This window comes from Sander vitreus, chromosome 17, assembly GCF_031162955.1.
Source record: "Sander vitreus isolate 19-12246 chromosome 17, sanVit1, whole genome shotgun sequence".
In the NCBI taxonomy this organism is placed as follows: domain Eukaryota; kingdom Metazoa; phylum Chordata; class Actinopteri; order Perciformes; family Percidae; genus Sander; species Sander vitreus.
Window position 1 is genome coordinate 29,721,103 of NC_135871.1, and position 21,393 is coordinate 29,742,495.

Genomic DNA, 21,393 nt, shown 5'->3' on the forward strand with positions numbered 1-21,393 from the left:
TCATGTGAAACACAATGCCGGGGCACAGGCCTCTCTTTCACAGTGAGAAAAAAATAGATCTCCTTTCCAGCCACACATGCTGTACACTCATCACAGAATAAAAACACCATTCTTGACATACGGTAGCCACCGAAATTTCCAAACGTCCTCTTTGTTCGAGACAACCAATCACGTGCAGTCTCTCTTGAGACACGTCTGTTGACAGCAGCTCAGTTCCTTAACAAACACACCTTAATATTACAATCATTCAAACATCTTTCATCAGACGTGCAATTTTCACAGAGGGAAAGAAAGAATGGGCTGCATGACTTAAAAATTAAAAAAGGCCACTTTGTATAATGTTAAATTACTTTCTCATTTGAAGGTGCAAAAGTTTAGTGTGCATTTTTCATTTTAGAAATGAATCAGTTGTTTCCTTTAGTAGAGAAGCATTTTGTCGCCATGCACTCCCCAGTACTTTCCCTTCAATATGAAGGACTTAATTAGCTCCACTTTCCACCTCTTCAGTTTACAGACATCACATTGAGAGAGACATCTCAATCAGTGCATATTTAGAATACATCAGGCCCTCAAAAGGGGCTCAGAATTTGTTGTGGGCTTGTCTGTCCACTTGTCTGTATTTTAGTGGGCAGGCAATCGGAGAAGGCACATTAATATTTTACATAAGAGGAATATGTGAAACAAGATAGATTTTTCCCATTTATCCCCCATCCTCCAACCACAGACCATTTAGGTCTCTCGGGCCACATGACCACGTTACTGTAAGAAGCAGATCAGTTGAGCACATTAAAGTTACGTTTCTCACTGGTTTGTACACTTCCTCTGCTAAAAAAAAAAGAAGAAAGAAGCAAAGTTTGTTTGCTCAATTTCATTTTGTGGCTGAGAGCCAGTCTAAGCTCAAACCCACAGCTGGATTTGCACTGAATGCCCTGTCAGTGTCTGTTATCTTAGTCCAATGTCATTTTCAGCAAACACCCTGATGTGTTCACCAATAAGGCACGGCATTATCAATCTGACCCCAGCTCTGCCAGCCAGGAAAGAGGCCGCTTGACATGCGTGGGCTGCCAAACTGATCAAACTCCATCTCCAGCACCTTCACGCCCCCGTTTTTGTGCTCTGAAGGCTTTTTCTGCTCAACAGAAGTCGGGGGCATCCGAGTGTTCAGGTCCACTCCGTTCCAGCTGACATGCTTGAGAACGTAGTTCTTGCCGTCGTTATTGTCCCAGAAGGTCTGGCCCTGGGCTTTGAAGCAGATGCAGAACTCGACACTATTCTGTGGGGGGATGTAAGCGGGTAGATCCACGACGAACGCAAAAGTGTCTGTATCCTGGCAGCTGTAGACGTTGTTCATGAAGGTGCACTCGATGTCATCGAAGCTTGCCCACGAGTTGAAGGTGGCGCGCAACTGCACCGACTTCTCAAACCCCATGTTCCGGACCTTGATGGTGCCGGTTAGGGAGCGCTCCTGCAGCGAGCAGTTCTCCAAGCAGACCGAATTCTGAATCAGGCGGTTCCGGAAGTCCAGGTAGTCGGCCGAAGGCTGTTTAAAGTCCAGCATCAGGTTGCGCGCCGAGCTGACCTTTAGGTCTTTCGTGGCCGTTTCCAGGTCTGACATGTCAAACTGCAGCTCCTCGCTGATTCCACTGCAAAGCTTGTTTTGATACGGCTCATCGTCGAACTTGGAGAAGACGTGGATGGCGGTGAGTGACATGCCCCTCATGTCTGCGAACACCACCTTCTTTTTGCCGGCCTTGCTGTTGTTCCAGCCAGTGCAGCCGCCATCGTCCACTGCTCTCTGCTGGTTGCTGAGGCAGGGCCGCAGGGGTTTGTAGAGCTGCTGGTTGTGGCTCCGCCTGGTCGACTGGCTGGCCTGGTTCTTCTTGGTCCTCTGCAGCTCTTCATAGGAGCTGAGGAAACCTCGGAGAGGAGGCGGAGAGTGGCTGATGTAGAATCTCATTGCCACGTCCATCGGCATGACTGGGCCAGGCATTGCTGACGGACTGAAAGACCTGAGCACACTGAAGGAGTGAGGGAGAGGGAGACAGAAGAAGGGAGTTGGTGTAGGAGGGAGGGAGGGAGGGAGAGAGAAGGAAATTAGAGGGAGGTGGAAAGAGAGGGGGAGAGATTAGAACAGTGGCTTCACTTTTCTAACTTTAAAAAAGTTCTGGCAATGATGTAACTAATACCTTGCTATTTCTGTTTCTGCATTTCAAAAATAATGCTTCTGCTTTTATATTATGCAGATACATATACATATATACATATCATGCACACACAAAAACTGATACAGACATTCAATCTTGTCTACGTTTCAGCATGACATGCGTCACTTTTGAAAACAAAGAACTCTCTCTGATTCTTACCTTGTAGCACTCATGGAATAAAGGAATAAAACAGTCCTTTTGACTTCTATGTTTTCTAAAAGTTCATGCTGTTCTCATCCTTTTCTTCCTCCTCTCTCTTGCTCTTGCTGCCTTACAGTGCCGAGGGTTGCTCAGCACTCAGGGATTTCAACTGCCCCATAGAGACAATTTGCATATGCTGTCATATGGTTCTTTAAACAGCCAATGGAAAGTTAGTGGAGTTCCTCGCCAACCAATCAGCACAAAGTAGGCCTGGCTGCTGGCCAGCTGATAGGGGAGTGTCCTCATGGTTGGGATGCCTCAGGCGGTTGCCTCAGCTGCTATTTGAGCAACGTGATGGACCCCTGCTGGTGTTGGAGGTGATCTTCACATTACTCACTGCAGAGTGGCTCTTCATGACTGGGATTCCAACACCATATCACAGCAGGATTATTTCTGTTCCACTGACTTTTAGGAAAGGTGTAGCTCATTAAAAAGATGATTAAACACGTTCTAAAAAGGGTTCCTGAAACTGAGTTTTGAATATATGATGGCATTTTTATACGGAAACATTTTAAAGGCATTCTTTACATCTTGGTGTTAAAACAAAGCATGTGCTTTATCACTGTGAGTGAGAGCTTTTGTTTAGAGCCTAGGATGGCTCCAACAGAAACTCACATCCTAACTAATCAAAGCACTGTTGATTAGTTGAAGCAGACAGTATTGAGTCAAAGCAAATCTACTCAGAAAAACTTGTGATTTGAATGTCTTCTCAGCTTTCTGTTGTTTCCTGTCACTTTGTATAAAACCCTGACCAGAAAAGTCATTCTGGTGAGAGAAAATCCCCCAAAAAAAATTAAATTTAGTAGGTCTTGATTATCAACTATCTAAATGCATGAGGTAGATTGCAAAAACATACTGTGCAAAAACTACCAAAACATTCATAACAAAAGGGTCAAGAGTCATGAATATTTTAGCACAAATATAGACATTTATTTCTGAAAGGGAAATACATGACCCACATCTTCATGTGAAACACAATGCCGGGGCACAGGCCTCTCTTTCACAGTGAGAAAAAAACTGTGAAGCCACACATACTGTACACACATTTTATACCCAAAGATTATAGATACAAATGCAGTTTAATTTTAAATCTATTTTAGAAAATAATGCTTTGTAAGCCATGGACTGACGTGTTCTTTTCATAGTCTTAAAAAAAAATGGACTGAGATTCTGGGTCGGAAAAGTGAAGCCTTAAACCTGTATTTGATCTCATTTCCAGTAGGGAGCGACTCCAATGGTTGCAGAAAGAAGCTGGCTTGGACACAAGTCTATGAGAAAATCAATTTTTTTTAAACATTTTCATAATGAGTTATGGCCTCAATCGCTAGTTTCAAGTCTTCTTCAATACAGCATGATGTTTATTTGGTAAATGATGGTCCCATTTATTTTAAAATAGACAATAAAGCAGGGGATGCTTTAGGACCTGTCAATCAGGACAGAGGCTTTGCGATGCTAACCATGCTAACACTGTGGACATTAAAATAAACCTGACCTTGTTTTTGGGTGTTGACCCTATTTTCATCTTAAACTTTGACCCTCTCACTGTGTGTTTTCCCTTTTTCAAAGTTAATTGGAACATTTTGGTCGCCTTTGTTCAGTGACTGGTCGCCTTTGTTCGATAGCACCCTGTCAACCAAGGCTAGCTAGCTAGTGCTAGCGTTAGCTGAGTACCTGGCGGACCGCTTTTACTCGCCGGTAAAACTCCATCAGATGATTCGTTTCACAAGGTTCTTTTGCGCTTATCGCAGCACCATTGCAACTACACTCTAAGATGGCGATGGCCAAATTGCTAAACTCTTTAAAGGTGCCCTGCTACACAAAAGCGTTTTTACTTGTATTTTTTGAAATATGTTAGGTCCATATGTGTTTGTTTTATGTCGTGAATGTGAAAATTAACTGCTACCGCCTCCGTCAGCTCTAGCCACTGAACAGAAGCTCGTTGAATATTAATGAGAACTGGCACAAATTGAGCCGAGTCTTCCTGCAGGCTTTCTATACCACGCTAGAATGGCTTGAAACAAGGTAACCAAGGCATTTTTTCAACAAAAGATGTTACAGAGTCCATGGTAGAACTTCAGACATTACCACAAAGTAATGAAATACGTGTGGCAGGGCACCTTTAAAAGATACTTTAAAATGGCAGCAAACCAATGGGTGACGTCACTAATGCTACATTAAACACTTTGGTATTAATTAAATTATTATTAATGTCATTGTGATCTCACAGGCTTTTCTTCCCTAGTCTTGATGTTACAGGGATGTCAACGCAGATGAGACCAAGACACATGATATAAGAAAACACTTTTCATAATTAATGGTTACTAAAGACTTAAATTCTTAATCTTTTAAAACACATGGATGTTTGGGCGCCTGGGTAGCTCACCTGGTAGAGCGGGCGCCCATATGCAGAGGCTCATGGGTTCAAGTCCGACCTGCAGCCATTTGCTGCATGTCTTCCCCCTCTCTCCCCCCCTGTCCTGTCTATTAAAGGCTAAAATGCCCCAAAAAATATCTTGGAAAAAAACAAAAACACATGGATGTTTTAAGGATGTTCAGTTAAACATATTCATACCCAAAGATTAAAAACTTTAAATTGAAGATATAAAAGGTTGTGGATTCCTTCTCTTGTTCACAGTTGTTTTGACTTTCATACGTGTTGACAGAGATGCTATTTTTAAACTGTATTTGCTTCATTGATTTTCAACGCAGGGTTAAATATTATCCTCAAAACAATATGGAACAGAGTCGACTTTATTTGGAGAATAGAGGGATCAAGGACAGACCTAAATGGGTGAACTTAACTTTCTACTTAATAATTAATAACTTAGTTTGTGCACCAGAACACAACTCATTCCATCACACTGTGAAATCCCAGTTGAGGATAATCCTTACCAACTTTTTTTGATCATTTAGTAACAAAGCTAAGAGTTAAAAGCTGTGTTTGGGCCCCATACAGACAAAAAAACATGAACAAAGTGTTGGAATTAAAGCCCAATTTATAGTTCTGTGTTGAATCTACGCCGTAGGTATGTACATAGGTACGTACATAGGTACGTACATAGGTACGTACGTAGGTACGCGTAGATACGGACCCTATGCCCGAAGTCTGATGTACACCTCCCAAGTTGCATGTAACTACACGTCGCGGTGACACAGACCGCAACAACTGGGATTGGTCCGCTTGGCCGTGGCTTGGTAGCGTCTACTCATTTCCGGGTTTGTCCGTGTTTCTCTGTCTCCACCGCCAGAGTCGGTACATGCTCTGGAGCTAACCCCCATCACTTGCTCTACTACACACACACACACACACACACATACCGGCTCTGCTATTCTTTTAAAGATATACGCTAGATTGACGCACACACACCAGCACACAAGTATAAACCTCACAAGGGCGTAGGCCACTTGGTGCCATGTCATTTCTCCGACGCTCCGTTGTTCCGACCTCTCAATAACCCGAAAAATTCCCTTTGGTCCTACAGCCCACTAGTCCGACGTCCACCAGCGATATTACGAATCCCACTATGGCCATGCCAAGACCCGCCCTTCAATAGAATTTATTGGCCAGGCATCCATGCTTACACAAGGTAACGTAACCCCATTTGTACAGGTCCTATCCCCTAACCAATAGGCTGTCCTAACCTTAACCACTCGAGGTCAAATGCCTAACCCCAACCAATCGAGCTGCTTCGTAGGGCGGGTCTTGGCGTAGCCATAGTGGAATTCGTAATATCACTGGTGGACGTCAGACTAGTGGGCTGTAGGACCAAAGGGAATTTTTCGGGTTATTGAGAGGTCGGAACAATGAAGCGTCGGAGAAATGGGCAGTCCCCGGCCACTTAGGTGTAGGCTCTGCGTAGAGCTTACGTATAAATCAGCCTAGAGTCTGACTCTGTTGTCCTTTGTGCTCACACTAACAAGTCTAATAAAAATTGTTCACATGAAAGCCCGACATCTAGCTGATCTGTATTCTGTCCCATCTCATTCACCTCTACCTACAGCCCCATTCAGCTGCAGAAGAAATCCCTGATTGACCGAGTCATTGTGTTTCAAGATTTTCTTGCTTTCTTTAAATCTGAACTCATATTGATTTGAAGGTCTTGGATTTAAATGGCCTTGGATTTGAGTTTTCTTTGACTTAGAGGCAGAGACAGGCTGCTTTTTGTTATTTTTACCCCTCCAGGTAAGAGGGCATCTGTTGTTGTTGCTGAAATGTTTTTCCCCCTCTGCAACGCCTCCACATCCCTCTAGATCATCGCCAGGGAGACTTTAGACTCAAAGTACCAAACATGCCACTTTCACATGGTCATAAAGACAACATATTGTTATCCACAGCCTTGTCTAAGGGTTACCAAGACCAATTCCAACATGGCCTCAGAATTGCGTCAGAAACATTTCTTTATGTAGCAGCATTTAAACTCAACAGTGATGAACAAATGGTGTTAAAGGCACTAAAGGTAAACAATAAAACATTTCAAAACAGTAAATATGGTTTATAAAGAGACCTTACTTCACAGTTTCCATCAAGGAGATATAGAATTTCATATCAATCTTGAATATTCAAACATTTTTCAAATCTAATCTGACCATTGCCTGTATATCATTTTCAACTTTTACTTCTACGTCTAGCAAGAAGTTTATGTATCAACGATATGTTCAAGAAATGTCATGTTTTGCTTTTGGCTGACATTTTGTAGACATGTCCTCTCTGCATTGATCAGTTGTTGACTTTGGTGGTGGGGCCAGTGTGGGGTTTCCAATGTTGGGTATTTACTCTCACTGAGCTCTTACTATCATGCCATGTTCAAGTGATCATGCCAAAGTTAGAAGTCTGGGATTTAAAGCTAAGGTTAAACAAACTTGGTTCATACTGAGGCAACGGACGTGCAAGTTGGGGTGACCTTAAAGTTTAAATCAAATGAATTATGGAAGGCAGAAAATGACAATACATCGGAGGAGCGGTGTAGATTCCTTTCAGTCTGAAGATGTTGCCTCACAGTCTGTTGCAGTTTTTGTGGTCGTGGCTGTTCATCAGAAACAGTGTTGCTCAACAAATGTGCAAAAAGGGAATTATCTAAAACCAACAAACGGAAGCAGCTGATTGTAATTCCACATCATATTTTAACACAGGGTTTTCCCGGCCATTGTAAGGTTTAGGTGCAGCACCCGAGCCATTTTAGGCAGCACCTAAGCTGAAGGAATGTAACTATAAGACTGTTCTCAGATCTAATGACTGTAGTTGGATTTCTTTAGCAACGTTTTAGACACAGATATGGTAATAATAACGGCCCAAAGTGATGTGAAAAAGAGACGCAAAACTACCACAATGAGACACAAACCGACTACAAAGAGACGCAAAAACCAAAGAGACAAAATCCCACAAGGAGACACAAAATGTATGGGGAAATGTCTTTTTTTAATTGAAAAGCGTAACATATGCTTGAGGGAGGACCCCTAAACCCCTCGCCAAATACACGCACCTAAGTCTTCCATAAAATGCGGGGAAACACTGCATATATACAATACATATAATACATACATTCCATCCACAGTGCTCTCAATACAACTATTTTCATTATGAATTTATTGTTTAATTCATTTTGCTAATAAGTGAAAAGGTGGTTTGACTATAAAATGTCAAAGAACAAAAGTGCCCATCACTACTTCCCAGAGATCAAGGTAACATCTTGTACTTGTTTTGTCCGATCAACAGTGCAAAAAAGATATTTAAAAAAAGAAGCTGGAAACAAATCGTATTCAGTATTTTGTCTTGATAAAAATAAATGATGTTGGAAATTCTCGGTGGAGTGCTAAACCCAAAAATCCAATAGGCATGTTCAAAAAGTGAAGAAAAGTTAAAGGACAATTTCGGCGCAAAATGAACCTAGGGGTTAATAACGCGTGTACCGAGTCGACCGTTCTCTGGGATATGTTTTCATGCTAATCGAATGTGTCTCTAGCTTGAAACAAGCTAGCGCAAACCGGGGATTAGCTTATAAAGCTAGTCTTCGGGGCAGAGGGCAAATCGCTCGTCCTTCGACTGGTCATGACTGTTTTCCCAAGATGGCGCCTGCATGTAAACATGAACGCTACTGTCTTTATAATCTATCTTTTTAATAAACTGTCTGTACACTTACAAAGTTTTCAATGCTTCGGTTTACATGTAGGGACCCTCATTATGCTACCATTGAAGTGTGCTATTTTGAGCCTTGTTAGTGGTATAGAAATAGCAATTTACCCTCTGCCCCGAAGGCTAGCGTTATGAGCTAATCAGCGGTTTGCGCTAGCTTGTTTCAAGCTAGAGACGCATTTGATTAGCATGAAAACATATCCCAGAGAATGGTCGACTCGGTACACATACGTTATTAACCCCTAGGTTCACGGAATTGTCTTTTAAGGTGGACAAAATACTCTCATTTTACTTATTTAATTAGGCTCCCATCACAATAAATGAATGCTGACGTGTTTTGACCCAAGTGAAACCCTCTTAAGTCTTTGTGCCGAAACGTGTCATTTATTGTGATGTGAGAGAAGTTCAATTATTTTCCTGATTGATGTATCAACCACTTAATTAAAGAAGACATTGTTTCAACACTAGTCTAAACCCCTTTATTTCACAGGGCTCACAGGAGGCCCGAGTCCCAGCATGCACTGGGCAAGGATCTGTCATGTCATCAATCACAGACATTATTTTTTGGGCAACTATAAGAAAGGGTCTGATCACCGAGCTGCGCGCCTCTGAGATTTTGTAACGATGCGGACGCGGTCGCATAGATCGTGTTGCAATGATTGGCTACAGGAGAGAAGAAGTCTGTTCTTTGAGCCACTCTGACCGCAATCAGTATGAAATACCAGTGTTAGGCCTGCTGCTCCTAGGTAGCTTCTCTGTCTCTCCTCTCTCCCTCTCTCTGTCTGTCCTAATTGCAGGAGTGGAGGCTGGTGTGCGGGAGTCAGGGTTCCAGCTGCCTTTCATCTACCACAATCAACCTCTGCTTCATATACCCGGTCAACCCTCCACTCTGCGTCAGATCATAGTCAAGACGACTACAGTTAGTCTCGCTCCTGACAAACCTTGCTATCAGTTTGCCTGTCCCGATCCCTTCTCTTGTGCCTCAGCTGCCATTGGAACCTGGCTCCTGCTACTGGTTCACTCCTGCCATCCACTGGACCAGAACCACCACCACTAGCCGGCCTACTGTCCTCCTTCCTCTTAACGGTCTCGCTCCTACCCAGAAAACCACTGGACCCGTTCTCCACCCTGGAAACCTGGACTTGCTTTCCCTCCTTGACTTGATACTTGAGTACTTTAAATAAATCCTTTATTTCACACTCGTGGCTCTGCGTTCTGTCTGCAATTGGGTTCTGTTCATCATTCAAACCTAAGAACCAGACGGTTCGCAGCGACTATGCGCGCCGTCTGCAGCGCCCCGACCACGCTAGACCCAAGAACCATGAAACGGCAGGTGTCACTTGAGAAGGCCCAACTGACACTAATAAAAAATGTGCATTCAAGAGTTGTGTAAGTAAAGAGCTTCAATTGCACAAGGAACGAAAGGAAAATTTCCAAAGGGAAGAGGAATGAATTCCTCCAAGAGCTTGAGAAAGATTGGCCGTGCCTTCTGCACAATTTGATCTTTGTTAGAGAGAGCTGCTGTAATGTATGCCTATTATCTTGCTGGCCTCTGTCTGTTGGACAGACAACTTTTGTTTTCTACTGTATGGTTCCCATAGGCTAAAATCAAATCTCTCTGTGCCCTCTGTTGGAGCTTTTCACATTTCATTTCATCTCTTTTCACATTTAGTGACCTTTTCCACTGGCACACTTTGACGTTTGTGTACATATTGCTAAACCAGATACACAGACTTAACAAACACGGAGTGGGGGCGATAAACCAAATACAGTCGAGATCAGCAAAATTATTCCCATTTTTTCATCACTGCAGCATCAAAATGTCGAACAAAAACTATTTTTGCTCATGAAAAAGGTAAGAAGCTTTCACGCAGTGTTGCACAACCTCACAAAGTATTGCTCTCACTGTAAATGTTTTGAGGTACTCGAATATTTTATGCCATACTTTATATTTTATACTTATTTTCTTAATAATTGAACTGTTGAAACTTAAAATATATATATAATAGACCTAACCCTCCTTTCCAGCAATACATTTTTCTATGACCCTCCAAAATGATTGGGAGAAAAGTCATGACCCTCCCCAACAATTTATTGATGCATTCTGTACTGGTTTGCGCTTGGCAAAGATGTACAGATAGCCACTGTTTTTTTACAACCATGACATACATGATTTAACCTCTGCTTTCTCATCTTACACATCACACTCCACTATTATGGGGGCCATTTCAGTAGATTTACTGACTAACATTGTTGTGGAAACACAATAAGCATGGAAACTAAATGCACACTTACTGCATTACGTCAAATACTAAGTTACTCATCTAGTAAACTACTATTCACATGAAATAAAACAATCAAACAAGACAATTCAGCAAAGCACACTGGGTAATAATACATTCAACACTGGTTGCTATGGACTTGTCACTAGGCTTCCCCAGTCACTGTATATTTTAGCATATAGGTAAAACTGCTGAAGCTGAACATTATCCAAACTCCATGTCTCAGACGAGCATCAATTTGTGAGCTTGCATGCTACCACTCCTTCCTTCTCAAACGTCTTGAAAAGGCTGTCGTTTGCACAATTTCAAATCACTGGGACTGGGACTGCTGGCATGGGAATCAGAAATTCAAAGTGTGTTGGTGTCCAAAGTGCTGCAACAATCACAAGAACCACTGGAAACTGTATACATTGTTCGTCTGCTATTTCATTACTAAATTCACTTCTGAGACCTTTTTATGCAAGAAATCAACTATGTAGAGCTCAAATATGGGCCTTTTTACAAAAATGTATGGCTAATTGCAAATTTGGTCCGACTGTGGAGTTCAGAAGCTCCACAGTCTGACAGTCAAAACGCTCAATCCACAGAGTAATGCTCACAGACAGTATTCAGAGACTGTGCCTTCAAACGAGCTGTCAGGACTTCCTGTACGGTTGTGATGTCACAACTATACTGTATATAAGTAGAAAGTGGCGCTACAGAGCCGTTACATTCTTTCCCCGGCTGCAGACGGTGACTCCGAGAGCGCAGATGCTGAAGACCAGGAAATGCTTACCAATCAGAGCAGACTGGGCTTTTTCGGGAGGGGGGACTTAAGGCCCACTTACAAGTCTGATCAGCGGTCACGTGGCCAGCCACTGCTGTGTGACGTTGGGTTGCGGTTCTCGAACATTTTTAATCTGTCTCAACATTTTGCTACAGACCGCTGCAGCTTTTTTCGTCTCCTCCCTGCGGCACCCACCGCTACAGCTGGAACACACTCCCGCCATTTAAAATGAATGGGCAGACCTGCGTTTTCGCTGCACCGTCTGACAGCTGTCACAGGCAGTGTGAATGCAGTCTTAAAGGGAGAGGCACTAAAACAAAGCGTTTCAGAAAGAGGGGGGAATACAGGTATGTTCTAGCCTTGATGCCAGCCGAACTTAGCCCCGCCCACAACATTTGAGGTCGGGAAGTTCGGTCTGGTCTTGATCCGTTGTGGAGCAACTATGCTCGAACCAGAGCTGTTTGGACCAATCAAATTGTCAGGGCGGGCTTTATACGATGATGGACAGACGATCAACAGTAACGTAATCAACCACGTCACCAAAGAGTGCTTGGGTTGAATATGTTTACAACAAAGATGGCTGCCGCTGGAGAATTGAGATCTGTAGATTCCAGCATTGCGTCTGTTATAGAAGATATCGACAGCGCATTCATTTTAAAAGAGGACCAGAGAACCGCGATCAAGGCATTTGTCGATCGGAAAGATGTTTTTGCCGTCCTTCCTACGGTGCGTCACATCCTCCGTTGCTCTGATTGGTTGTAGGTCTATCCAATTGAGTGCAGAGGCATTTTCTTTCCTGGTTCGGTTGAAACACGCCCCATAATCACAGCCCAATGGAGCAGAATCAGACTCCTATTCTGACTAGAATCTGAGTATGACCACGTCAGGCTAGGTATGTTCAGAAATACAGAATGAGGTAAATAATGTGTTTTTTGAACATTAAAGCATGTAAACATTCAGTTCTAGTAGAAACCTAAAATACAAGTATGAACCTGAAAATAAGCATAATATGGGACCTTTAAATTCTTGGGATTAATCTAATCTGTGAAAGACAGTTTGTGTGCAAACATGACATGAGTAAACTTTCTCCTTCACAATCTGTTTGGAAATGTCAGCTGTACAACAGAAAGCTGACAGATCTTAAGACTTCAGGAAGGTTGTAACATGTTTGGTAACACACACAGAGAGAGACAGAGAGAACTTGTGACACCGTTGACTCTTGTGTGATTTCCAGGCTGCCAGTTGGCACAGTTACTGTTCACCTAGCAACTACTCAACGGCCTGCAGGCAAATGGGATCAGGAGAGGCTGTCAGACACCGGGATTGGCTGACAGCTGTTGCATGACTTGGTTTTCTCTAAAGATGTTGACAGGTTGAGTAGGTCCAGCATAGCAGAGTGTAATGTCAAGCATTCCTGAATGATAGCCAGAATAAAAATAGTCATGATTCGTTTCATGTATTATTTCATTTAATCTTAATTTAGCCAGGTCATTACAATGAGAGTAAACAAAGGTCAAGGTCTCACTCAGGCTACATTACATTTACATTACTACGTTTTGGTTTTTTTAAAGGTCCCATGGCATGAACATTTCACTTTAATTAAAGCATGTAAACATTCAGTTCTAGTAGAAACCTAAAATACAAGTATGAACCTGAAAATAAGCATAATATGGGACCTTTAAATTCTTGGGATTAATCTAATCTGTGAAAGACAGTTTGTGTGCAAACATGACATGAGTAAACTTTCTCCTTCACAATCTGTTTGGAAATGTCAGCTGTACAACAGAAAGCTGACAGATCTTAAGACTTCAGGAAGGTTGTAACATGTTTGGTAACACACACAGAGAGAGACAGAGAGAACTTGTGACACCGTTGACTCTTGTGTGATTTCCAGGCTGCCAGTTGGCACAGTTACTGTTCACCTAGCAACTACTCAACGGCCTGCAGGCAAATGGGATCAGGAGAGGCTGTCAGACACCGGGATTGGCTGACAGCTGTTGCATGACTTGGTTTTCTCTAAAGATGTTGACAGGTTGAGTAGGTCCAGCATAGCAGAGTGTAATGTCAAGCATTCCTGAATGATAGCCAGAATAAAAATAGTCATGATTCGTTTCATGTATTATTTCATTTAATCTTAATTTAGCCAGGTCATTACAATGAGAGTAAACAAAGGTCAAGGTCTCACTCAGGCTACATTACATTTACATTACTATGTTTTGGTTTTTAAAGGTCCCATGGCATGAAGATTTCACTTTATGAGGTGAACCCCCACTCTCCACCTTGCCCCCCCCCTCTCTCCTCCTCAATAGCATTTAAAGCTACAGACACAGAAATGGCACATCCTAAGGAAAGCTCATTGTGGGACTGGCTCTAGTGGCTGTAATTCTGCACCAAGGCTGAATTTAGGGAAAGAGACTTCAGATACAGTATTAGGGGACCACTAAGGCCTATATAAAAGATACTTCAGATACAGTATTAGGGGACCACTAAGGCCTATATAAAAGAGACTTCAGATACAGTATTAGGGACCACTAAGGTCTATATAAAAGAGACTTCAGATACAGTATTAGGGACCACTAAGGTCTATATAAAGAGACTTCAGATACAGTATTAGGGGACCACTAAGGCCTATATAAAAGAGACTTTAGATACAGTATTAGGGGACCACTAAGGTCTATATAAAAGATACTTCAGATACAGTATTAGGGGACCACTAAGGTCTATATAAAAGAGACTTCAGATACAGTATTAGGGGACCACTAAGGTCTATATAAAAGAGACTTCAGATACAGTATTAGGGGACCACTAAGGCCTATATAAAAGAGACTTCAGATACAGTATTACGGGACCACTAAGGTCTATATAAAAGAGACTTCAGATACAGTATTAGGGACCACTAAGGTCTATATAAAGAGACTTCAGATACAGTATTAGGGGACCACTAAGGTCTATATAAAAGAGACTTCAGATACAGTATTAGGGGACCACTAAGGTCTATATAAAAGAGACTTCAGATACAGTGTTAGGGACCACTAAGGTCTATATAAAAGAGACTTCAGATACAGTATTAGGGGACCACTAAGGTCTATATAAAAGAGACTTCAGATACAGTATTAGGGGACCACTAAGGCCTATATAAAAGAGACTTCAGATACAGTATTAGGGGGACCACTAAGGTCTATATAAAAGAGACTTCAGATACAGTATTAGGGGACCACTAAGGTCTATATAAAAGAGACTTCAGATACAGTATTAGGGACCCACTAAGGCCTATATAAAAGAGACTTCAGATACAGTATTAGGGACCACTAAGGTCTATATAAAAGAGACTTCAGATACAGTATTAGGGGACCACTAAGGTCTATATAAAAGAGACTTCAGATACAGTATTAGGGGACCACTAAGGTCTATATAAAAGAGACTTCAGATACAGTATTAGGGGACCACTAAGGCCTATATAAAAGAGACTTCAGATACAGTATTAGTGGACCACCGAGGCCTATATAAAAGCATCCAAAAAGCAGCATGTCATAGGACCTTTAAGCGAGAGTTTTGAGCCAAAAGCGATCTCCCTGCACAAAAGTGTTTTTAGCTTCAGTTGAAGAACTAATCTACGTTTAAACTAACATGCCAAACCAAAATATCTCATCAACATTCACCTATACTGGGCATGTGCGTGTCGGGGTGAACAGGACGCAGCACGTATACTCGGTCTGTTGCTGGAAGTTGCCATGGTAACGTTAGTAGCTTAAGCCTGTTTTACAGTTCTGAGGAGGCGTAAGTGGCCTGATGTTTATATTGGTGTGTGCGTCGAGCCGGCGTGTGTGTGTGTGTGTGTGTGTGTGTGGGGAGTGGGTGACAGGCGTTTAGCTTCAGAGTGAGTAGTGACTCTAGAGTCATAGTGAGAGAAACAAAGTGTCTCCCCTGTTCTTTCTGACCACGGTGGGAAATCTGGAGCACGAAAAGTTAACCCTCTCCTTGATTTCATGTTGTTTATGGAGAAGGAGAACCAGGAGGTGAGTTGAGGGAAATGCAACGCTACCAAGCAACGGCTGAGCGGCGTGCGTCATTGCGACGTGTAGTTACATTTTTCGAGAGGTGACGTCAGGCTACGGCGTAGGTTATGACGGTTTCCAAATGTCTCCGGTGTAGGGGCTCGGAAACACCAGAGCATGGGGAATGAGAGGGGGAAACGCCAGAGCAGGGGGAATGAGAGGGGGGAATTCCAGAGCAGGGGGAATGAGAGGTCTAAATTTAGCAAAGGATATTCGTTTTTAAACCAAAGCGTAGAAATGTAAATGTAGTCTCAGTTAAAGAGATTTTGCTGTGTCATGGAGGTGTGTTAGATGGAAGGGTTAGGGTTAGGATGATGTTTGGTTTTCCTCCGTGGCGCCAGTGCACGGAGCAACCCGCTGATCGGAGCGACGCCGGACACCAACCGCGTCATGGAGGTCCGCAACATATTCTCCCGTTATGCCTGGGCTTGAAAATAAAAGTAAGCATCAAGTTTTTTTAATCTTTACTAACAAAAGTGTTGACCCTCCTGTTGTCCTCGGGTCAAATTTCACCCATTTTCAAAAATTTGACAGCATTGGAGAAAAGAAATGATAAAAGAATGTTGAAAAAAGTGACGAAAATGTTGGAAAAAGCTTCAAAAACGTGGGAAAAAAAAAACACAAAAATGTCACAAGGTGCATAAAAAATGAAAAACTTTGAAAAAAAAGTGACAAAAAAAGGATGGAAAAGCAACAAACGTGTCGCAAAAGACGTCCAAAACATTGACAAAAAAAGTTTCAATTTTGACCCAGAAAAACAAAAAGTTGCATGGTCGACGGGAAGATAACACAAGGGTTAAAAACATGCAACTTCTTTAACCAATAACACTAATGAAGACGCCTAAATATAATGTAATATAACATTTATTTTCAGTCCCACCTGTTTGATTTTGATTCATTCAGCATGTGTTAAAAAAGAAGATACATTTAAGAGACATTAAATAAAAAGACAACATGCAACGATAACCCAGGAAACCCTCAGGGGGGCGTGTTGGGTTCCCTACAATTATTCAACAATACAAATAAAAAAAACATATAGTCTATGAAATGAAAAGGGGACAGAGGAAAAGAATGATCAAATGAGGAGGAAAAAATAAAGAGTGAAGAAAGAGAGAAAAGGAAAAGTAATCATAACAAACAAGAATCATGTCAGGCTGTTGACAGTAAAAAAATATTCACGTTTTATTTTAATAGGCCAAAGAAAAGGAGAATGACACTCACAAAAGAATTCAATAAAAATAGAGCAAAACAATGAAAAGGTTTTGCAATGAAAAAATAAAAGCTAAGTCAGTCTTTTGAGCATTATCTACTTGTTGGACTTTCAGACAGTAGAGCCATTATCAAATGAATGTTTTTATTGCTTATCAAATTGCAGCCTTTGTGAAGTCACACAGATACATATTCAGACCAAACCTCTCATTGTCTTAATGTTTGTGCAAACCTGCCGATATGCATGATCCTGCATGCAGCCTACGTGCTCCGAGAAGTCTTTTCTGAGATATTCTAGCTCTATAAATATTCATTTGGCTCCTTTTTGGATTCAGTTGACTGTCGACTGAGCAGAGAGTCTGGGTTGCAAGCTGACCCAATGTAACCCTGGACACACCCCCATGACACTGCAACACACACACACACACACACACACACACACACACACACACACACACACACACACACACACAGCAGACACACACATCTTTCTTGTGGCCCTGAGGACATTTGGTGCAGCGATTAGCCAAGTAAAGCGCCTGCAGCTGTTGCTTCAACTGAACAGTAGATATAACCCCTCTGTAATGGACTATAGACAGGCGGTTCTGCAGGATTATGATGCCTGTTGAAGGTCTGAAAGTGCCCTGAAAGCCTAGCGTTAAGCTAATCAGTGGTTCGCGTTAGCTTGTTTCAAGCTAGAGACACATTCGATTAGCATCAAAACATATCCCAGAAAACGGTTGACTCGGTACACATGTGCTATTAACCCCTAGGTTCATTTTGTGCCATAATTGTCCTTTAACCCCTAGTTGCTCCAGAGGCGTGCAACCTCTGATATATAGCAATTGTATGTCGCTATGGATAAAAGCGTCAGGTAAATGACATGTAATGTAATGTAATGTAAAAGCAAGGAACAGCAGAAATTGGAGAAGCAGAAAAAATGCCATGTCTCTTAAATAGTTTTTATGATGCTGCGAGTTGAATGTGTACGCAAGAGAATTCAAAATCAAAGGCTTAACAATCCGCACGTTGTATGAAGTCACCTGTCTCGTTATTCAGAGAATTAGGCGTAGTCTGTCTTGCTCTATTAACCAAAAAAACAAGCGAAGCATCAGAAGGACGTCATTCAAGTTTCAGTCCTGAAAAGGTCTAATCAGCCAGAATAAGTGAAAACACCTGCGCAGGTGTTCAGAGTCGTTAGGAGGAATGACATTCACCTGTTTCACACAGCTGCTGTCTGATTGTGTAACTTCTGGATCAAGTCGGCACGATGGGAGCATGCCTATGTTCTCACATTTCTAAGATTGTTTTCCAAAATTAGGCCCTATGTTCCCACATTTCCTTTTTCATAAATTTGTTTCAGATGTTATCCCCCTAACCCTAACCCCTAAACTGAAAAAAAAATGTTGTGGGAGGATAGGGCTTAAATTGAAGGGAAATGTAGGAACACAAGACCTAATTTTGAAAAGGTCCTAGAAATGTGGGAACATAGGACTGTGGGACCATAGCGCTGACCCCGGCACGATAACTGCATTTTCAAAAATAAGCTTGGAGAAACGGGACTTGACATAAAAATAGAAAGGGAAAAGAGCTCAGACAGAGACTCCAATCACAGCTGAAAACTGCACAGAGGACAGACCTACTCTATCTGTAAAGTGTCCTGCGCTAACTTCTGTTATGATTTGACAGTATAAATAAAATTGCATTGAATTAATAAAAGAAATGGACTGCATTCGGAATCTCTTACTACATACAGAATGGTGTCCACTTCCTGGGCACCTTATCTTGAAAATGGCAGCTTGGCTTAGCAGCCACTGACTCTGACTAGATTTCATTGTTCATACAATAAATAAACAAACAAACAAAAAATGTATTCATGGGATTCGAAAATTTGCCATTTTGGGAAAATGAAATGAATGCCAGCAGACTCACCCAGTGCACCTTTACATGACACGGATTATCTGTCGGCATGGCAAATGAACAACTTGTATCATACAGAGTCTCTCAAAAATAGGAGGCAGCCAGATGAAGCTGTGACAGAAACAGAAATGTGAATGGTAATATGGAGGAAGATTGACAGCTCTAGTGTGGAGCAGTTACACATGTCTTTAGTTGTAGTGTACAAGATTTTGGTGGGGAAGAGTGTTTTTTCTTAAATTGCTTGTTTGCTTTTTTTGTGTGTTTCTGAAGTCAATAAAGTCAGAAGTTAAAAAAGTCACCCATGCAGTTTCAGCGTGCTGAGGCTGTGTGGCCCTCTTTAACTCTGCACACTGGCACACCTGAGCATTGTGGGGAAATTGAGGTCAGCCCTGCCTGCACGCACACACACACACACACACACACACACACACACACAGCGATACAGCTAGGGGAGTGACACGTTTGCAATATGATATAACATCCATTTATTTACAGGCTCACAGTATGTTGGAACCATAGAAGTAGAATGAGAGTAGAACAGACATTCCCATTCAACTCAATATAGCGAAATGGTCAGAGAGGAGAGTCATTTCTGACTGTGACAGGCTTCGTATAAACCTCCGTATAAACTGACTTGAGGAAAGTTGCAGGCTCCCATTTTTTTAACTATTATTTAACCAGGCAAGTCATTAAGAATATGTTCTTATGTACAATGGCGGCCTGGGCCACCATAACATTTCTTTTTACAATTAAAACACATCTTCACTAAATTGACATTTTCTGCAATTGTAAACATTTTCCAGGAGAGAGCAGCAGAGAGCTGCTTGGATATTGAAAACCAGGTTGGACAAACATGAGCTGCAGAAGAGTCTGCAATCAAACATGATGCAGCAGCAGCTGATTCCACTGACGAAAACATCTTGAAGAGAGAAAACAGAAACTGATGTTTGAGACAACAAAGACTAAAGCGTTTATCAGTGTTTTAATCCCCCAACGTCTCCTTCCAGGGAGCGCTGCCCGGAAGACACTAAGATTAGGCAATGGTTATGGTAAAGGCAGTGTTGGGGAGTAACGGAATACATGTACCGCTGTTACGTATTCAAAATACAAATTATGAGTAACTGTATTCCGTTACAGTTCCAATTTAAATAGTTGGTATTTAGAATACAGTTACATTGTTGAAATCAATGGATTACATGACGATACTTCTCTGTTTCACGGGTTTATTCACTTTCTGAATAAATTAAGCCAACTCCATGCATTTCCCAGAAGCCCTAATATGAAAACGAAAAAATGAGCTATTTGCGTGATCACTGATAGCGGTAAAGATGGAGCTGGAACCGGCACAACAGAGCCAGGGCAGGAATGGTTTCTATCTTGGAAATTCAAACAGCATTTCACATTAAAGAAAGAGAAGAGAGAACGAAATATAACTGTGCACTGCAGTGCAACTTCTGCTTGCCAGCAACCAACTTCCTTTCAGCGTCCAGATTACTCGAAAAAACACGTTTTATTTCTCTGATTCACGGCTTTGTTCTAACGCCGCTGGGCGCTCTCCCTCTCTTCAGTCTCACTTGACCATATAATGTTACCGGGCTTCTCAGCGGTCGATGAAACTCCGTCTAATACTCTGCCATTTCGAACAGCTGGTTTTAAAATAAAAATAAAATGGATTATGGATCATTTTCGTTCTATAGTTTGTAGAGCGACTTTACCAGCTGACTTCTCTATTGGCTGTTGACACAGGAGACGTCTCTTATGTTCTAAAACAGCCTGTACAGCTGGTCTGAGTCGAGCTGAGACAGGCCGGTTCAGACCACTGAAACTCTCTCTGCGAAGTTCTAAAACGGCTTTGTCTCATTGCAAATCTTTGGTCTGAACTGGGCTTAAAGGTGCAGTAGGTAAGACTTATAAAACTACCTTTCTGTCATATTTGCTGAAACTGACCCTATGTTCCAGTAGAACTACATGAAGCAGGTCATTAAAAAAAATCTGGCTCCTCTGGCTCCACCTACAGCTTGGAGTGGGATTTGCAAAAATCCACCGCTCCCTGTTCAGATGCACCAATCAAGGCCGGGGGGTGCTGGTGGGTCTTACTGAGTCAATCACTACTCCTGCACACACATTCATTCTCCCTTGTTGGGGAGGGGCTTAGGAGACCGTTTTGGGCTTTAGCGGAAAGGGTGGGGGGACTGAGAAGTTGTTGATGTTCAAATTGTTTGGCTTAGTCCTGGATCTTCCCAATCCTACCTACAGCACCTTTAAGGGAACGATGTTAACCCTGCCATTTCCAAAAGAGTTTTTATATCAGAAATGTGGGTGTCTTTCAAACCAAAAACATCGGGAAAAGCGACAAAAGTGTTTTGACCCAGAAAAACAAAAAGTTGCATGGTCGACGGGAAGACAACAGAAGGCTTAAGGTGTTACCTAGCTGCTATTAAACTCTCTCCTTATTGAGTTATGATAAATGTCATACTCATAAGAACAAGTAAGTTGGTCCTCGCTAGCAACAAGAAGAGAGCTACACTATTCACACAGTTATTTTATTATGTAGAAATGTCTCTGAAGCTGCCTCGGTACATCATGGGAAGACTGCCTTCCTTTACTTTGTACCATGTTAATGTTT

General features: G+C 42.0%; 1 protein-coding gene across 1 annotated transcript in view; it reads right to left on the reverse strand.

Moving 5' to 3' along the window:
- LOC144532600 (protein phosphatase 1 regulatory subunit 3C-B-like) overlaps positions 1 to 2,505 on the reverse strand; it is a 2,562-nt gene extending 57 nt beyond the window's left edge. The window contains exons 1-2 of the mRNA XM_078273456.1: positions 2,364 to 2,505; positions 1 to 2,018 (exon numbers count right to left, since the gene is read on the reverse strand). The exon at positions 1 to 2,018 is cut by the window's left edge and continues 57 nt beyond it. Of these exons, the coding sequence (XP_078129582.1) occupies positions 986 to 2,018; positions 2,364 to 2,377 (1,047 nt within the window). The 5' untranslated portion in view covers positions 2,378 to 2,505 and the 3' untranslated portion in view covers positions 1 to 985. The remainder of the gene's footprint in view (positions 2,019 to 2,363) is intronic.
- Positions 2,506 to 21,393: the final 18,888 nt, after the last annotated feature.